General features: G+C 40.7%; 1 protein-coding gene across 1 annotated transcript in view; it reads right to left on the reverse strand.

Moving 5' to 3' along the window:
- TRPC4 (transient receptor potential cation channel subfamily C member 4) overlaps window positions 1-17,518 on the reverse strand; it is a 198,126-nt gene that overhangs the window by 84,596 nt on the left and 96,012 nt on the right. Inside the window, exon 2 of the mRNA XM_075199024.1 lies at window positions 10,044-10,444. Within this exon, the coding sequence (XP_075055125.1) occupies window positions 10,044-10,421 (378 nt within the window). The 5' untranslated portion in view covers window positions 10,422-10,444. The remainder of the gene's footprint in view (window positions 1-10,043; window positions 10,445-17,518) is intronic.

The following is a 17,518-nucleotide window of genomic DNA, read 5'->3' on the forward strand; positions in this document are numbered from 1 at the left end:
CTGGCGCTGTGGAGGAACTTGATGATGAGGATGGTGATGTGGTTATTGTAAATGAGGCACCAGGGGGGGAAACAGCTGATGTCCATGGGATGAAAAAGCCCATCGTCATGCCTGGTCAGAAGACCAAAAAATGCACCTCTTCGGTCTGGAGTTATTTTTATCCAAATCCAGACAACCAATGTATGGCCATATGTAGCTTATGTAAAGCTCAAATAAGCAGGGGTAAGGATCTTGCCCACCTAGGAACATCCTCCCTTATACGTCACCTGAATAACCTTCATAGTTCAGTGGTTAGTTCAGGAACTGGGGCTAGGACCCTCATCGGTACAGGGACACCTAAATCCCGTGGTCCAGTTGGATACACACCAGCAACACCCTCCTCGTCAACTTCCTCCACAATCTCCATCAGATTCAGTCCTGCAGCCCAAGTCAGCAGCCAGACTGAGTCCTCCTCAATACGGGATTCATCCGAGGAATCCTGCAGCGGTACGCCTACTACTGCCACTGCTGCTGTTGCTGCTGTTAGTCGGTCATCTTCCCAGAGGGGAAGTCGTAAGACCGCTAAGTCTTTTACAAAACAATTGACCGTCCAACAGTCGTTTGCCATGACCACAAAATACGATAGTAGTCACCCTATTGCAAAGCGTATAACTGCGGCTGTAACTGCAATGTTTGTGTTAGACGTGCGCCCGGTGTCCGCCATCAGTGGAGTGGGATTTAGAGGGTTGATGGAGGTATTGTGTCCCCGGTACCAAATCCCGTCGAGATTCCACTTCACTAGGCAGGCGATACCAAAAATGTACAGAGAAGTACGATCAAGTGTCCTCAGTGCTCTAAAAAATGCGGTTGTACCCACTGTCCACTTAACCACGGACATGTGGACAAGTGGTTCTGGGCAAACGAAGGACTATATGACTGTGACAGCCCACTGGGTAGATGCATCCCCTTCCGCAGCAACAGCAACAGCTGCATCAGTAGCAGCAACTACAAAATGGCGGCTCGTGCAAAGGCAGGCAACATTGTGTATTACAGGCTTTAATAAGAGGCACAACGCTGACAACATATTAGAGAAAATGAGGGAAATTATCTCCCAGTGGCTTACCCCACTTAGACTCTCATGGGGATTTGTGGTGTCAGACAATGCCAGTAACATTGTGCGGGCATTAAATATGGGCAATTTCCAGCACGTCCCATGTTTTGCCCACACCATTAATTTGGTGGTGCAGCATTACCTCAAGAGTGACAGGGGTGTGCAGGAGATGCTTGCGGTGGCGCGCAAAATTGCTGGACACTTTCGGCATTCAGCCAGTGCCTACCGCAGACTAGAGGCACATCAAAAAAGCATGAACCTGCCCTGCCATCACCTCAAACAAGAGGTTGTGACGCGCTGGAACTCCACCCTCTATATGCTGCAGAGGATGGAGGAGCAGCAAAAGGCCATTCAGGCCTACACAGCCACCTACGACATAGGCAAAGGAGTGGGGATGCGCCTCAGTCAAGCGCAGTGGAGACTGATTTCCGTGTTGTGCAAGGTTCTGCAGCCATTTGAACTTGCCACACGAGAAGTCAGTTCCGACACTGCCAGCTTGAGTCAGGTCATTCCCCTGATCAGGCTGTTGCAGAAGCAGCTGGAGAAAGTGAGGGAGGAGCTGGTAAGCCATTGCGATTACACCAAGCATGTAGCTCTTGTGGATGTAGCCCTTCGTACGCTTTGCCAGGATCCGAGGGTGGTCACTCTTTTAAAGTCAGAGGAATACATTCTGGCCACCGTGCTCGATCCTCGGTTTAAAGCGTATGTTGTGTCTCAGTTTCCGGCGGACACAAGTCTACAGCGGTGCAAAGACCTGCTGGTCAGGAGATTGTCCTCTGAAGAGGACCGTGACATGCCAACAGCTCCACCCTCATTTTCTTCCACATCTATGGCTGCGAGGAAAAAGCTCAGTTTTCCCAAAAGAGGCACTGGCGGGGATGCTGATAACATCTGGTCCGGACTGAAGGACCTGCCAACCATTGCAGACATGTCTACTCTCGCTGCATTGGATGCTGTCACAATAGAAAAAATTGTGGATGATTACTTTGCTGACACCATCCAAGTAGACATGTCAGACAGTCCATATTGTTACTTGCAGGAAAAAAAGGCAGTTTGGAAGCCCCTGTACAAACTGGCTCTATTTTACCTGAGTTGTCCCCCCTCCAGTGTGTACTCGGAAAGAGTTTTTAGTGCAGCGGGGAACCTGGTCAGTGAGCGGCGAAGGAGGTTGCTTCCTCATAACGTTGAAAAAATGATGTTTATAAAAATGAATAATCAATTCCTCAATGAAGTACAGCACTGCCCTCCAGATACTATAGAGGGACCTGTGGTTGTGGAGTCCAGCGGGGACGAATTCATAATGTGTGATGAGGAGGAAGTACACACTGTAGGGGGAGAGGAATCAGAGGTTGAGGATGAGGACGACATCTTGCCTCAGTAGAGCCTGTTTAGTCTGTACAGGGAGAGATGAATAGCTTTTTTGGTGTGTGGGCCCAAACAAACCAATCATTTCAGCCAAAGTTGTTTGGTAGGCCCTGTCGCTGAAATGATTGGTTTGTTAAAGTGTGCATGTCCTATTTCAACAACATAAGGGTGGGTGTGAGGGCCCAAGGACAATTCCATCTTGCAACTTTTTTTTTTGCATTATATGACCAATCAACAGTCGTTTGCCATGTTCAAAAAGTAAAACCAAATTTAAACAAATTCAAGAAATTAAACCAAAAGTAAAATGCCCTGTCATAATTTAAAACAAGAGGTATTGACGTGCTCTAAAACTACTGTATTGTTGTTTATATTTTATAAACACTACACTTGAAAGCTTGAGTCTTTCAATAAAAAAGTAACTATCCATTGCACGAATATTTGCAACAGGGACAATTTTAAGGTTAAGAAAGTCAACTAATAACACTTCGACGCTGTCTGTCTTTATAAACACTACACTTTTAAGTTGGAGGAGGTATTGTGGCCCCGGCACCAAATTTACTACCGGGGCCACTCCACTGTGCAGTCCATATTTAGGTGTATCAGATATTAAACAACGGTGACAGTTGATGCCCAATTTTTTAATTATATTGTGGCCTCGGTACCAAATTGTGTACCGGGGCCACCACACTACGCAGTCCATACCCTTTTTTGGTGGAATTCTGACCCGTGGAGGGTTTTTTAATTATATTGTGGCCTCGGTACCAAATTGTGTACCGGGGCCACCACACTACGCAGTCAAGATAGATAGATGCGTATCATAGATAAAGTACATTCAGTGGTGTGGGGCAAATTGAAAAATATTCAAAATGCACTGACATTATCAAAAACAAGAGGTTGTCACACGCTAAAACTCCAACATGTATATGATGGAGAGGATGGAGGAGCAGCCGTATGTGCAGTGTAATGCAGACCTGTTGAAGGTTTTTTATATATTTTATTGTGGTGCCCAGTGCCCACTCCTCTACGCAGTCCAGATACATTTATTGGTGCGAATCATAAAAGTTCAGGGTTTTTAATATATATTGTGGTGACCCACTCCTCTACGCAGTCCAGGTACATTTATTGGTGCGAATCATACAAGTTGATGGTTTTCTTATTATATATATTGTGGTGACCCACTCCTCTACGCAGTCCAGATACATTTATTGGTGCGAATCATAAAAGTTCAGGGTTTTTAATATATATTGTGGTGACCCACTCCTCTACGCAGTCCAGGTACATTTATTGGTGCGAATCATACAAGTTGATGGTTTTCTTATTATATATATTGTGGTGACCCACTCCTCTACGCAGTCCAGAAAGATACCTCGTTGCAACGTTTTGGACTAATAACTATATTGTGAGGTGTTCAGAATACACTGTAAATTAGTGGAAATGCTTGTTATTGAATGTTATTGAGGTTACTAATAACATAGGAGTGAAAATAAGCCCAAAAACTTGATTTTTAAACTTTTTATGTTTTTTCCAAAAAAAATCCGAATCCAAAACCTTAAATCCGAACCGAGACCTTTCGTCAAGTGTTTTGCGAGACAAATCCGAACCCCAAAAATAATGAAAATCCGGATCCAAAACACAAAACACGAGACCTCAAAAGTCGCCGGTGCACATCCCTAGAGAGAAGGACATTGTGCTAGAAGTTGCAGACAAGATAGGAAGCCCTTTCATCCCTGTGCAGATAACAGGAGACAGCAATTGGCAAATAATGGGCAATAGGATAGAGAGAAGCCAGCATCTGGGCCGTACTCACTCAGTGGCAACAAATGTCATGAGTACACATTCCAATCGCTGAAGTATGGGCCGCAACTGTATTATGCAGACAGTTAAATTAATAATCAGAACAGAGAACCAAAATTATTAAATGAATATATCCGGTACCAATCAAACTATTATTGTAGACACAGTAGCGGACAGATCTGTATTAACTTTTCCTCTAAATTAGTCTATTACTAGGGAAAACGTTCCAGCTGTGGAAGTGATATCAGATGTGTATCATTATTCTTTGACAGCACCTGCAGAAGTTACTATTTATTGGGCCATTGCATACTAAACATTCTTTTCTTCTAGCTGCAACAGCCCCTACTAACTTACTTGGCTGGGATTTATTATGTAAAATGGTGTGTGTAATATACTTTACTTCTTATTGTGTGTTTTTAGATATTCCAGGAAAGCATGCACAGGAGGTACAAGATATACTGGACACCCCACAAAAGCTAATGGTGCACTTCTCGGTTATAGAGTGAAGTTCATCACAAGTAGCAAAAAGTTATACTTATGGACTAAAGATGGACAGGACACTGGATTGATGTCTAAAGTAGCTCCCATAATGGTTCATTTAAAAAGTGGCAGATAAGCTCCAAAAATACCACAGTACCCATTAAAACCTGAGGTAGAATTAGGAATTTATCCTGTGATTGAAGAGCTGCTGCAACAAGAAATTTAAATTTGCACATCCAGCACCGCTAACAGTCCAATTCTCCTGGTAAAAAAGGATGGGGTAGGGGCTACAGATTAGTACAAGATTTACGGGAGATCAATAAAGTAGTCGAGAGCCAATTCCCTGTAGTGCCCAATCTAGGTATGCCTTTGGGGTAGTGCATGACTTTGGGGCCCTCTGGCGCCTTAGGAACTTTAGGACAGCTGCAGGCAAAGCAGTAACAGCCATACAACTACCTAAGGAAGTAGCCATCATCAAGTGTAAAGCACACACATACGACAAGGACCCCATATCACTTGGTAATGACAAAGCAGATGAGGCTGCTAAGAGAGCAGCAGGCTAACTCAAAAACAAATTAAACTAAATTAATGATTTTCAAAGCTCTCAGTGCACATAAATTAATAGAAATGCAGGATTTGTGTTTCCTACAGTAGAAGGCTGTCTGAAAGTCGAAGGGATGTGTTGAAGAGTCCTCTGGACTCTGGAAAAATGGACAAGGTAGGATGGTAGCTCCTAACTCATATCTTCCGGGCCTAGCAGAGGCAGCACATGGCCTGACTGACCTGGACAAGGAGGGTATGTGCCAATTGGTAAGAGCATATTGGTGTGCATAGGGCTTCTCTTCACATGCTAGTAAGGCAATGCCTTGTCTTACTTGTCTGAGAAAGAATATGGAAAGAGCAATACCAACAGTGCCATCCCACATTCCTCTAACAGATGGACCTTTCCAGGTCATACAAATCGGCTTCATCCAATTACCACCCTGCAGGATTCTCAAGTATGTATTGATGTTTTCTCTAATTGGGTAGAGACGTATCCAGCCGCTACTAATTCTGCTGTTTTTCCTACTAAGAAAATCGTTAAGGAATTTGTTTGTAGGTTTGGTATCACCAAAATCATTGAAAGTGATCGGGATACACATTATACTTGGAATATCTTTCAGCTTATGTGTAAACTCATGGGTATTGATAGTAAGCTACACACTCCCTATATGCGACAAGCCAGTGGGAAAGTAGAGTGTGTAAATGGTACTATCAAGAACAAATTGAGTAAGGTGATAGCTGAAACTGGATTGGCTTGGCCAAAAGCTTTGCCACTCGTTCTTCACAGCATCAGAACCACTCCTAGACCACCTCTTAACCCTTCACCTTTTGAAAAGTTTTTTGGCAGACCACCTCACTTGATGGTAGATAACCAAGATGATTTAAAATGCAATAGTGAAGTGACTGTTTAAGACAAGGTCGAGGCTGACACTACAACAACATCACTCGTGAATCTGTTCACTGAGACAGTGTGAGGAGCTATTGTCTGAAGAATATTGTATTTGTAAGTACTGTAACCCAATAATTGAAGAGAAGTGCATCCAGCGATGTCAGTATAATAATCATTTTTACCTAGGTGGACATCCATTAGATGATTATCATTCATTGGTGGGTAAGGTCTTAAACCAAACTGAATGCTGGGTGTGTTCTTATGTGCCTCGGGGACAAAATAATGTAGTACTAGTACTCTTTCCACTAAATCTCTCTGAGGTTCTCGAATTACAGGGAGGAGATCAATAGAAGGGAGACATAATAGGACAAGATCCCCTAGTTTGACAATTCGCCAATGCTCAGTAGAGAAGTCTTTGCTGTGCCTGAATTTTATGCACACAAGGAAACTTGAGCATTGGGAAGCTGAATGGGATGATCAGACAATAGGTGTAAATGAAAGACCCATTGATAATGCTAAGGTACAGGTAACCAAAAAGACTGAGGGGTATCATAAACGAGGCTATGTCAACAGACCTAAGAGAGTGTTGATTTGAAAAGTTCCTCTGGGTCACTGTTTGAACGTTATACAAGCCGAGACATGCATTAAACAGATGGAAACGTTAGGTATGGGTAATTTTACTAAAATATTGTGTGACACCATAACAAATCATTTTGTGCCATATATCCTTCCAGATGATGTAAATTACATTTGTGGGCGAAGGGCTCACAAATGATTAACTCCGAACCCCAACGGAATATGTTTTCTAGGAAAAGTACTTCCTGAAATAATGACTATTTCCCATTATAAAACGACTGACATTCACAGAACAACCTCACCTCCATACGTACACACAAAGCATGAACACAAATTCAAAATAAATATGATTCCAAGGGAATTTAATTACAGAAACCACCAGTTTTAGATCATGGCTACATTGGACCCCACCAAGATTAATTGGGGATACCTAAATTATAAATACATACAGGATCTGGCAAAACTAATTGACTATATTACCGAGATGTATGATGACACATTCAGGTATACAGGAGCTGCAGGCTTATAATAAGGAATTATTACAAAGGAGACTGGTACTAAATTATCACACTGCATTTACTGGTGGATATTGTGTGACATTAGCCACCCAGTTCGGTGTTAAGTGTTGCACTTATATCACTAATAATACAGATGACCCTAAACAAATAATAGACCATAAAATGTTAAAATAGGAATTTCGTAAGGTCCAAAAATCTCTTTATATGAGATAGGGGAAAAGGTAGTAGGATGGACCTTATGGTTGAATCCTGTCAAATTGTTTTCAGGCTTCGGGGAATGGGCACAAGAACTGGTTGCTGGTATAGGCATGCAGGCCCGACGCTACCATTAGGCAGCTTTAGGCAGCACTGGGCTTCTGGGGGCACCACCCTCCCCATTATCAATATCAGAACTGTTATAAAAATTAAATGAAAAAATATTTTAATTTACGTAGGCGCCAGTGCTGCTTTGTCAAGCCCCCCGCCAGCGCCATTTTACTGGCACATTTCTTCTGCATATTATTTTACTGTTGGCTGAAAGAGCTGGCGCACCAAGAGCATAGGGACCCAAGGGCTGCAAGCGGTCCAATCAGAGGCCAGCAATGTTCTGACACTGTGAGCTCCAACCAATCACAGTGAGAATCGCCTGGTTGTCAGGACATTACTGGTCTGTGATTGGTCTGCTTGCTGCTCAGGGTCCCTTCTGCTCTTGGTGTGCCTGTTCTATCAGCGGACTGGAGGGTGACATGCTGGGTTCGGAAGCCATGCATAGTATAATATATTATATATATAAATAATGGGATATAATGGGCTCTGTCTTGTAATACTGTAATACTGAGAATATTTATTGCAACTGATAGATACGGATGTAACAGAGATATGCTATGTGCTTATAAACAATAGTTTTAAAGGATTGGCCAAAAATATTGGCACCCTTGCACTTTTTTTCAAATAACTCACAATTTCCTCCTCACATAAGTTCAATTAAATTGTCTTTACAATTCTTTCTCTGTGTTGAAATTCACATTGATGAAATGATCCATAATTTTAAAAAGTTTTTTTATCCAAATCCCACCAGCACAGAGGATCTTGTATAAGTGGAACCTAGATAGAGTGAGGCTCTAAAACAGTCTCTGCTTTATGTCTCTAGGCTCCTATAGAAAGAAATGAAGAAACTTACTAGCCTATTTTACATCCATCCACCAAGCTAGAAGGTATAAGCTGGTTACCATGATCAGTGTGAAAGCAGGAGACCACTGCATACTCCACCACCTAATCAAGATAAGCAGCTTACCATCTGCTTAGTTAGGGTTTTTTTAACAGTAAAGAATCTGGCTCAAAAAAGATACATTACATCATAAACAAACACACACTGTTCTTATAATAAAAAGCAGTACTATAAAACCATAAAACAAATGATAAAAAGAAAAAGAAAAAAGAAAAAAAAAAGTAAAAAATAGTAAAAAGAACTTCCCATTATTAAAAGACAAATACTAAAACAGTTAAACACTATGAAACAGTAGCGAAACCAACACATTTGTATCTTTTAAACCATCTGTTTTGTTCCTTTTGACTAGCTAGTAACTATTTTATTGTCATATTGGGGTAATCAGCCTAAGGGATCTTTTTATTCATGCTTTATTTTTATCACATAAAGGCAGTTTCTCATACCCCTCAACTGTCCCAATAAAGGTGCAACAGTCCTGTTTTTAGGGACTGCCACTGGTGAGCATGACAATGCAGGGTTATTTTGAGAGGAAAGGGAGGTGTACTGGAAGGCATGCAGCATTGGATATGCTAGGCCTGCCCCCAGGTGACATTAGAAAGCCCCAGCCTGACATGGCTCTACCTCTGTTCATTGGCTGTCCCGACTTACCCAGGCGGAACCTTTGGTACATGGTTAATATATGTACCACGAAACAAGATAGTATGACTTAACCCATCTAATTTTTTATAATATCCAAGGTTAACAGGACGTGATGTGATGGGTCAATATTTGAATAGTGGTAGTCTCATGCATCTCCATCAAAACACACAGTGAACTTAACAAGATTTCTATCTACAGCAACAACATTTGCTTACTCAATCATTGAATCATTTTTATGTGCCTTCTGCTTGGACTTTATATTACCCATATGTATTGTTTGCATCTTGCAGTGTGTTGCATCTGTCTCAACACGTCAATTGGCGTATATATGCAAAGTTTACCTATATCCGTATTCAAGAAGAGACGTTTCTTCAGATCCGCTTCTAGTATATGAATGTGGACGTGCGTATGCCCGTCTTTTAAAAGAAATGCATGATACATTCATTGTGCATGCCTTAATGAATCAGGCCCACTGAGTTACTTGGCTTCAGACTGAATGGACCCATGTATGTGTAATATGATTGGTGCCACGCAAATAAACCATGTAATAATATGTGATAAAGCAATATAGTACTCAACTCCATGTAAACCCCATAGCTGTGAGCTGAGCAGTATGGAGAGCCAATTTTTCTCTAAAATCCTTGGTATTAAAGTATATTTATAAAATCTCACTCATTATTGGGAGGGGTTAAACATGGGAGGAGGGGAGGTAGATGGATTACTTTAGTATGGTCTTTTTGCAAGTGTTTTGCACAACAAACTAGAAATTAAATACTAGTAGGTAAATCATCATGGACTTTTTGCACTATTATAAATATTTTTTTTTAAAAAGTAGAAAGAACGGAAAATGAAATCACTGAATTTATGGACATGCGCATGCAACACACAAAGAAAATTGCACAAGTGTCAGTGTATACTATCGATCAATAATAATTAGCTGACCTGCTTTTCTCCTCTTGGCTTTTTGTGATTTAATAGGAGTTCAACAGCCCCAACTACTTCTTTTCTTATCGCATGTAGTAAAGCATCTCCAATGTAGACATTAAAACTTAGCAAAAGTTCAATCAGCTCAAGGTTCTCATTTTCAATGGCAATCAATAATGCCGTTCTTCCCAAAGGGTCGATGCAATTAATATTGATTTTAAAATAAATTTCAGCTTCCTCGAGTGCTTGCTTGACACTGGCAAAGTCGCCTTTCTCTACTGAGACCAGGTAGGCTTTCTCGTGTGGGGAGAGTTCCGACTCTGATCGTACAATGCGAAGTGGAATCCGATCCTGAAAAGGAGAACTGTTGCCTCTTCTGTAATAAAACTGAGCCATATTTTATGCCATCCTTTTTATATCTGAAAACAAAAAGAGTACAAATCAATAATCAGACTCATAATAGAGATGCAATTAACATGTACAAGTATTTTCAAGTGAAGGGCATTCAACAAGGTGCTCAAATGTTCTGCAAAGTAAAAGCAGATGCAAGGCAGTTTAGCTCCTTTCTACACATATTTCATGCCATTTTCATCTGTGGTTGCCATAATTAACTTAGCTTTATAATGCAGTAGATTCAAGGTATTAAGAATTTAAGGCACGTATAATGTGTATACTATATTCTTAACAGGGTTGACACCTTCAGACAACTCAATGGCTTCCCCCAATTTTTGCAATTTTTTTTTTTATATTTTTGGCTTTCTTCAGTTTTTTTTTACAAGGCCCTTTTTTATTTGTATTATCTTTTATTTATATTGCCCTTGCACACAACGCAGTACTGCTCTATGTATACTGTTGAATCCAAAGCAGAGAGCAAAACATTTTGTGTTATATTCGAGGGCAAGGAATGTAAACAACTCTGTATGGATTAATTAAATGACATGAAAAAAGACAGAAATATCCCGGAAAGCAGAAAGAAACCAGTATATTTAGTGGAAAAAGCAGGTGGTGAGCATAAACCAAAAAATCTAAATCATTTAAAAAGGTGGGAAACCTATTTAAGTGTCAAAGCATCACCCAGAGCAGTCTTTCTACACATCATTATCTTCGTAAGAGGCTGAGTTTCTCTCTGTCGGCCACCACCCGTATTTCAATTTAATGTAATTGAAAATATTCCATGCAACACAAGTTCTACCAATACACCGAAGCTTAATTGTTTCACTAAATAAGCAACGTCTACAGAAAAAAAAACAACGTACATAATTCGCTCAAAGCCTCAATTAATTTAGATAGGTCAATAATGTAATTGCATTTTACAGTTTTTTATTATTGTCATTAGGTGAATTTTCCTGGAACTAAGCTAATAGTCTCACAGAATGTTCTCATTAAATAAAGAAGTCTAGATCTTCTTAAACTTCATAAAAAGAGAGTGCTGGTAACTTGTCATATGCTGAACCTGAATTCCAGAAGATGCGTTATTGGGATAGCTGCCAACATTTTAAAATAGTTTCCGGGGACACTATGCTGCTGAGCTGTCACAGCTGATACTGTCTCAGCAAGCCTTGCAGCATTACAGATGTACAATCCCCATCATGTCATATATCTGAAATCTGCCTATAACATGTGTTTTGTATTTTAAATATACCTCTTCAATAAATATTACCTAATAAAGCCCTGAAAATTATAATATATGGCAAAAAGTACATTTACAGTGTAACATGCAATTGGTCAATATTGACTACTAAGGACATTTCTAGGGACCATTTCTTTGTAGCCTCCTTGGAAATTAGGGACAGTTGGCAACTAATGGCCTCATTTAGAGTTGCGTTAATTGCAAATACCTTATTTTTTTGTGATGCGTGTGCAGTACAAATGTGGAAATTAGAGTACAACATAAGTTAAGCTTGCATTGGCCTATTTAGAGTATGGTTCTCTTTTTCAAAGTGAAATAATGTTCTTTCCAAGGGGTCAATGCAATTAATATTGATTTTATATACCTGTTAAAAGACGTAAATGCTGCAGGTACTCAGCCCCTAGTGAGAAGATACATGCTGTTGATAGTGACCTTTAGCATGTGTCTTTACTAATAAAAAAAGAAAGTCATTCAAGGAAAAACTAACCTCCCTTACCCCAAAGTGAACCAAGGCTAATTACAGCTAATGCAGAGGAACAATCAAACCATTATCAGCATCAATCTATGCCAGGCTGTGATGCCCCAACTATAACACTGAAAACGACAGCGTGGGGTCCCCTATAATAGTGGGAACCAGCCCAACCAGGTCCACGTGGAACTGAATTCCCTAGGGAGGATTGGGTTCATGGAGAAAATGTAGGCCACATTGCTAGTGAAAACCAAGTGCCAATTGGAAGATGGGGTATCAAGTTATATAGTCAAAAAAATAAAAAAAGCACTTTAGTGGTCCTCTGGCAGCCATTAACTGCTTGAGCTTGCATGGAGCTTCTAGGACTACAAGTACCAGCATGCTCATGACTGCCAGTGTCTTCTAGAGCATGATGGCTGGGACCAGTAGTGCTACGTAATAACCATCTGTTGGACACTGATTATCAACTGGAATGCATTGGATGCCTACAATGAGAAGTAGAACTCATCTTACAAACTTCCCAGAGCCAGGAGCCAGCATAGTTCCTGATTATGGCCAACAGCCCACAACCAGGAACTAGCGCTATATCTGTAATTAATAACGGACGTGATTGACGATAACTGCAGGTAAAGCACAAGTCCTGACTCTGGGTAGCCATGTGCTTGGAGACAGAAGTCATCTTGTGGTTGCAAACTACAAAGAGCCAGAAACTAGTGCTTTTCCTGGTGTTACCAACTGTCTGGAACGAGGAACTAGCACCGTACCTGTCATTATCAGCTGCCAGGAACTGGTACTCTGCCTGTGGTTATCAACAACCTGGAGCCAGGAGCTAGTGTGGTGCCTGTATCTACCAACTGCCCGTAGCCAATTATTAGCAAAGTGCACAATCATATACGCTTCACCAGCTACAACTATTATACTATTTGTAGACTATGCAGCATTATTGTTACATTCTGTTTAAGGTAATTGTATGTTATTTGTGTACAGTGATGAGTATTGTGTTGTTAAATAAAAGATCATAATATTAAAGTGTAAGTAAAAAAAACAAGAACACACACCATTTGTGAAATATTTTCAAATAAGTAAAGACTCACACATGCCTCATTTCCATCTTTATTTCACATCATGGGTTATGCATAAACCTCAATGTATCAAAGAAGTTCACTGATATATTTTATGAGTGAACTTAATTGATATAATGGGGCATATTCAATTGTCGGCGGGATCGCCGAAAATCCCATGCTCCAAAAATATTACCGTTAATACAGTAATCTCTCGCTGGATTTCAGCTCGCAGCTCCCTGAGCTGCGAGCTGAAATCCAGCGAGTAAATTACCGTATTAACGGTTTTTCCATGCACGATTACCGTAATATCGGTAATCGTGCGTGGACCTGCGGGATTTTCGGCAATCCTGCCGACAATTGAATACCCCCCAATGAATTCATTCAAACCCCATGAGGGAACCATAGGCAAATAGCCAAACAGTATGACTCTCTCATACTTTAGCCAATCAGAGCAAAGCAACTCTGATTGGATGCTTGTTGAAAGGCTAGCATCTGGCAAAGGAAGTCTCTCAACATCCAAAAGGGTTTCTATTCCCAAACAATTACTGGCAGAAAGAAGATAACAAGATCATCATCATCATCATTTATATAGCGCCAACATATTCTGTAGCGCTTTACAATTGGAAACAAATACAGTAAGAAACAAACTGGGCAAAACAGACAAAGATGTGATAGAAGATCCGATGCAGGACGGAGCTCCATTAGGGCATTGGTGGGTCTTTATTAATATTAAAATATTTTTTAATCATTGTGCGGGTTGTTTTTACTTTTACTTTAATATGTGGCACTACTGATCCCAGTATTACATAAATATAATTAAATATATTGAGAGAAAGCTGGTTAAAAGTATATCTAATCGGCTGAAAAAGCTGCTACCAAGGGCACAAATCTTTAGGGTGGGAGCAGAATCTTTTTTGTGGGTGCAAAACTGTGACAGGGAGAGGAATAAACTGAAATAAATTTTAAAAATATTGGAGAATAGGTGTTCTCCTAAGCAAAAAGGAAACCTGAGAAAATTGTAAGGTTTTAATCTTGACGTATTCCCATGTTGGAGGCTGAATGAGTCATCCTTGGGCAGGAGCTTGAGGATAAGTGAGTAGGACAGACAAGGATGGTGACAGGCGCAGCAGTTACAGCCGCTCCACCTTCACATCTTCACCCTCAGTAGCACATGCCTCCGTTCTGCTATACCAAATGAGTGACCCTTTTAAAAAGCCAAGTGAAGCTGAGTTCAGACACATGGGAACAAATCCATAGGTGGGGGTGAGGGTGAATGTAGCCAGATTTAAAATGAAATATTAATTCATAATTACCTACCACATATAGACCTGTTGTGGAAAACAAGGGGTCCTGTGACTGCATTAGCCTAGGGTGGTCTGAACTCTTAATCAGGCCCTGGGAGTAACCTTTAAATACTCCATTGGAACCATATTAAGAGAATCTATAATCACCAGAGGGATTTTAATTAGAGTTTTAAGCCAAATAAGCATTGAAATATTTTCATTTAGGAATGTTATCTACCACTTCTGAGTTATATAGCAAGGGGCTGGCTAGCAAACTTTAGCCCAGGGGGCGAGATTTGACTCAGCAGCCTATTAGGAACATTTAAAAGGAAAATAAATGTATGTAGCGAGTGAGCCAGCCCAAGGTGGTCCACTATGGGACAGGCCCAGGGGGCATGTGCCCCTCTAACCACCAGCCCAGCTAGCCCCTGTATATATGCACTTTACATATTGGTCTTTTCTTTGGTTTTCTCCCCCATTCTTATCCTAGAGATTTAAGATCATTGTTGTAGTTTTGTGTCACCTTGTGTGTTTATATATTGAATGATGTTATTTTCTTAATTAATGGGTAAACTGTAGAAAACAGAATAATCCAGGGCGATCTCACAAGATACAACATCACAATATTAAACTGCTCATGACTAAGAAAAGCACATAAATGAGTCATAAGATAAGGACTAAAATAACATTTCAACCCACAGAATCCTGCAGCAACTCATTTTATGAGAAACATGCATATTTTACCTCTCAGCATTAATCTTCATCTACATTTATTTAGATTTTCAAATTTATGGATATAGTGATAAAAATAGAAAATATAAATATTGCCTTGAAAAAGCCTTTAGCAACCAGTTTTAATGTACAAAATTACATTTAAGATTTTGCAATACATGGACAGATTTAAAGTTATTATCCAACAGATACCCGCAGATAACAAATATCATTAGAAAGCATTATATAGTGACAAAGCTGAACCACATTCTCTTTATTACAGCTTACCCAACAACTCACACATATCGCAACCGTCCATATCTCTACCCTGAGCCACGCTCACTCTTCTTGTCTCAGCTGTGCCCTATTCCCACTAAATTAAAAGCTCTTTCATGAGCCGACCCTATGTTTTTAAATCTGCATTTATTGTGTCTACCAATTTTATGTCTCAGTTTTACGTATACCGCTTCCCCCACGGTCCGATGCCGCAGATCATTGTGACGCCTCACAAATCAACTAAAATAATAATAATGATATTGGAAGACACTGAATTGCTTCTTGCATGTACACAGATTTTATTTTGTGAAGTTTGAGCTTTCAGAGTTTTTCAGCAGATGCTGTAAACGCTTTTGTCATCTACCATAATTTTAATAAAGTGACGCACAGCTTTAACATTTACCTGCATTTGATTACAGTTTAATAATGGTTGTTTGACGGTATGCCTTTTTGCTACATTTATATATGTGGGATAGGTCATTAGTTTATCTGTGTTTTTTAGAAGAAACAATGTGGTAATGATGGTAAGCTTTTTTGCTATAGTTAATTTTGTTGCTGTTAGGTGTACTGATATTTTGCCGTCTAATTTGTATATATTTTCTTTTTCTTTGAACTTTTGATTAAAAAAAATAATTACCTGAAATAGTTGTGGAAAAATTGTTCTGTGGATGAGCTCAGTTAGCGTGCACAAGTGGCACGCCCCCGTGTAATGAAGAGTATCATTGGTTTGTGACAACAGATAACGGGGCCCTGAGTGGTTAATGGGGATTTGAGGTTCCAGTGGGAATAATTTGTGGCATCTGAGCTGGAAGAAACAGGTTTAGGATGTCACAGTGCTGACAGCTCCAAGGAAAGAACCTCTTGGCTGTGCTAGCTATCAGAGACACACTATATCCGGCCAAGCCCCTTAGTCCTGAGAGGACTGGTCATGAGGTACAAGCTAAAGTCAAGGGAATGGAGAAAATAAAATAGTGGGGGACGAAGCAGAGGTCGAAGGATTAGAGTAGTCTTAAGCTGCCGGTCTCATAATAAACTTGCAGAACTAGCGGTAGAAGCCTTCGCCTATGGCAGCTGCCTTTCCCGTAGAGCTTGATGTGCTCACAGGTACTCAGATGTCTCCAGGTCCGAAGCAAGCAGAATAGTCAAAGACAGGCCAATGGGTCAGAGCTAGCAGTAAGCAGTAATATCCAAATAAAAAGCAGAGGTCAGGGCAATCAGAGTTTAAGCAGGTCCTAAACAAGCCAAGGTCAAAACAGGAGATCAATCAGGAGTCAGCAACTCAGCACACAGCAGGTCAGCAATCCACAGGGAATCAAACACTATAACCGGCAGGGAGGCTGAGCCCTCCCTGCCTTAAATACCAAATGCAGCCAATCAGGGACAGGGAGTAGGGTCATATGATTATCCCCCAAAGTACTGTTTAATTAAACATATAAACATTAATTAGCCCGCAGGCTATATTTATTAATGCGCATGCGCCTGGCTGCTCTGTATTGCCAGGACGGAGCGACCCAGCAGCTCAGCGTCCGGCTGCTGCCATAGCAACAGTCGGGCCGGAAGTGACGTCCCGGTCATCAAGGAGACGGCCGGGACACAGGAGACAGTAGGGAGCAAGTTGCAGCGGTGTCTGCAGCCGCCGCGGCTCGTAACAAGTAGGTAGTATTGTGATGTACAGTAAAAAAAGCAAGTCTTCTTCAAAGCAAAAGCAAGAGAAATCCAAAACAAAACTTTGCTTAGCAAAGGTTTGATAAAACTGAGGGACTTTATAAAGGCTACAAACAGGTGAGATAAATTGTTCTGATTGACTTGACTGTTTCACTGAAGGGCTGATTACAGGGTAAAGAAAGCTGTGCAGTAGTCCAGGTGAGGTGAATAGCTAGATTGCTGTTCTTAGCAGAGTGCTGATTACAGGAATTGAGAAAAGGTGTGTGTAGCTGTCTTTGTGAATAGTTTTAACTAGTGCTTTGAATGCTCACATTAATTGTTTTCTCACAGTGGTCATCTGAAGCTAGTGTTGTGAACTATCACACTGGAACTGCAGCTGCTCCCAGGTGCAGAAG

Source organism: Mixophyes fleayi, chromosome 2, assembly GCF_038048845.1.
Source record: "Mixophyes fleayi isolate aMixFle1 chromosome 2, aMixFle1.hap1, whole genome shotgun sequence".
Lineage (NCBI taxonomy): Eukaryota > Metazoa > Chordata > Amphibia > Anura > Limnodynastidae > Mixophyes > Mixophyes fleayi.